Source organism: Phytophthora parasitica (assembly GCF_000247585.1).
Source record: "Phytophthora parasitica INRA-310 unplaced genomic scaffold supercont2.110, whole genome shotgun sequence".
In the NCBI taxonomy this organism is placed as follows: domain Eukaryota; phylum Oomycota; class Peronosporomycetes; order Peronosporales; family Peronosporaceae; genus Phytophthora; species Phytophthora nicotianae.
Genome location: NW_008649096.1, coordinates 34,537 through 35,384, shown reverse-complemented (window position 1 = coordinate 35,384; position 848 = coordinate 34,537). Strand labels below are relative to the sequence as shown.

The window sequence follows — 848 nt, the reverse complement described above, 5'->3', positions numbered from 1 at the left end:
CTGTGTACAGTCTGAGTAAAAATACCGATGTTTGTAGCCACCCCTCGAAATTACGACATAATAAAAACGAATCAATTAAATTCAGTACCTCAACCTTGCCGCGTTGTTCAGCTTCTTGAGATCCTTCATCAAACTATTGATCTTGGACAGGATGCCTTCGTAGTCGTCTAAGTACATCCCCAGCGACAGATTGAGACGGTGGCTCGCACAGCCGACTAACTTCACACTAATATTGCTAGCTATACGCCGTTAAGTTAACAGAGCAGTTGTCCCCCACAATAAAAAGCACACTGTTCTTAAATATCTTAACGTCCTTTAGGACAGATTTGAGGAACTCAATGTGGACATCGGCAGAGTGACATGTGTCATCCTCAGTGTTCTCTTCGTCAAACAGAGGTGCCATTGCCAGGAGTACCGTTTCAGACTTTCCATCATGTCCAAACACAACAAAAAAACTGCCAAAAAGGTTCACTCTTGAAACTCCACCCGTCGAAAATGATACCAAATTTGTCGGGGATGAAGTCACTAAGTTCGCGCACCACTTCAGTGGTGACGGCATCCAAGTACTTAGCGAGAGTGTCGTCACAGATTAGGTCGAGCTTTGTATAGCGGCGGGTCTCCGGGCATTCACAAAACACAAACGGGAGGTTCCCTCCAGCAATCTACTCGAGCCAACCAATTATGTTGGCACTCTTCCTGTCCACAAAGGAGAGGAGAGTGCCATTGTTGGCACCTTCGTAGCTAGATACAGAACTTTGGTAGTCAGGGTGCATCCTTATAACGTGGTTCATCAGGTTAGTCGATCCACGCTTACCCACTTGCTTACGCACAGTACCATAGCGATAACG

General features: G+C 46.0%; 1 protein-coding gene across 1 annotated transcript; it reads right to left on the bottom strand.

Moving 5' to 3' along the window:
• Nucleotides 1-81: 81 nt before the first annotated feature.
• Nucleotides 82-403, bottom strand: PPTG_24549 (hypothetical protein; the record flags this gene model as incomplete). The annotated part of the gene is made up of 2 exons (XM_008917657.1): nt 82-239; nt 292-403. The coding sequence occupies 2 exons, from the start codon at nt 401-403 to the stop codon at nt 82-84; spliced, it is 270 nt and encodes an 89-aa protein (XP_008915905.1).
• Nucleotides 404-848: the final 445 nt, after the last annotated feature.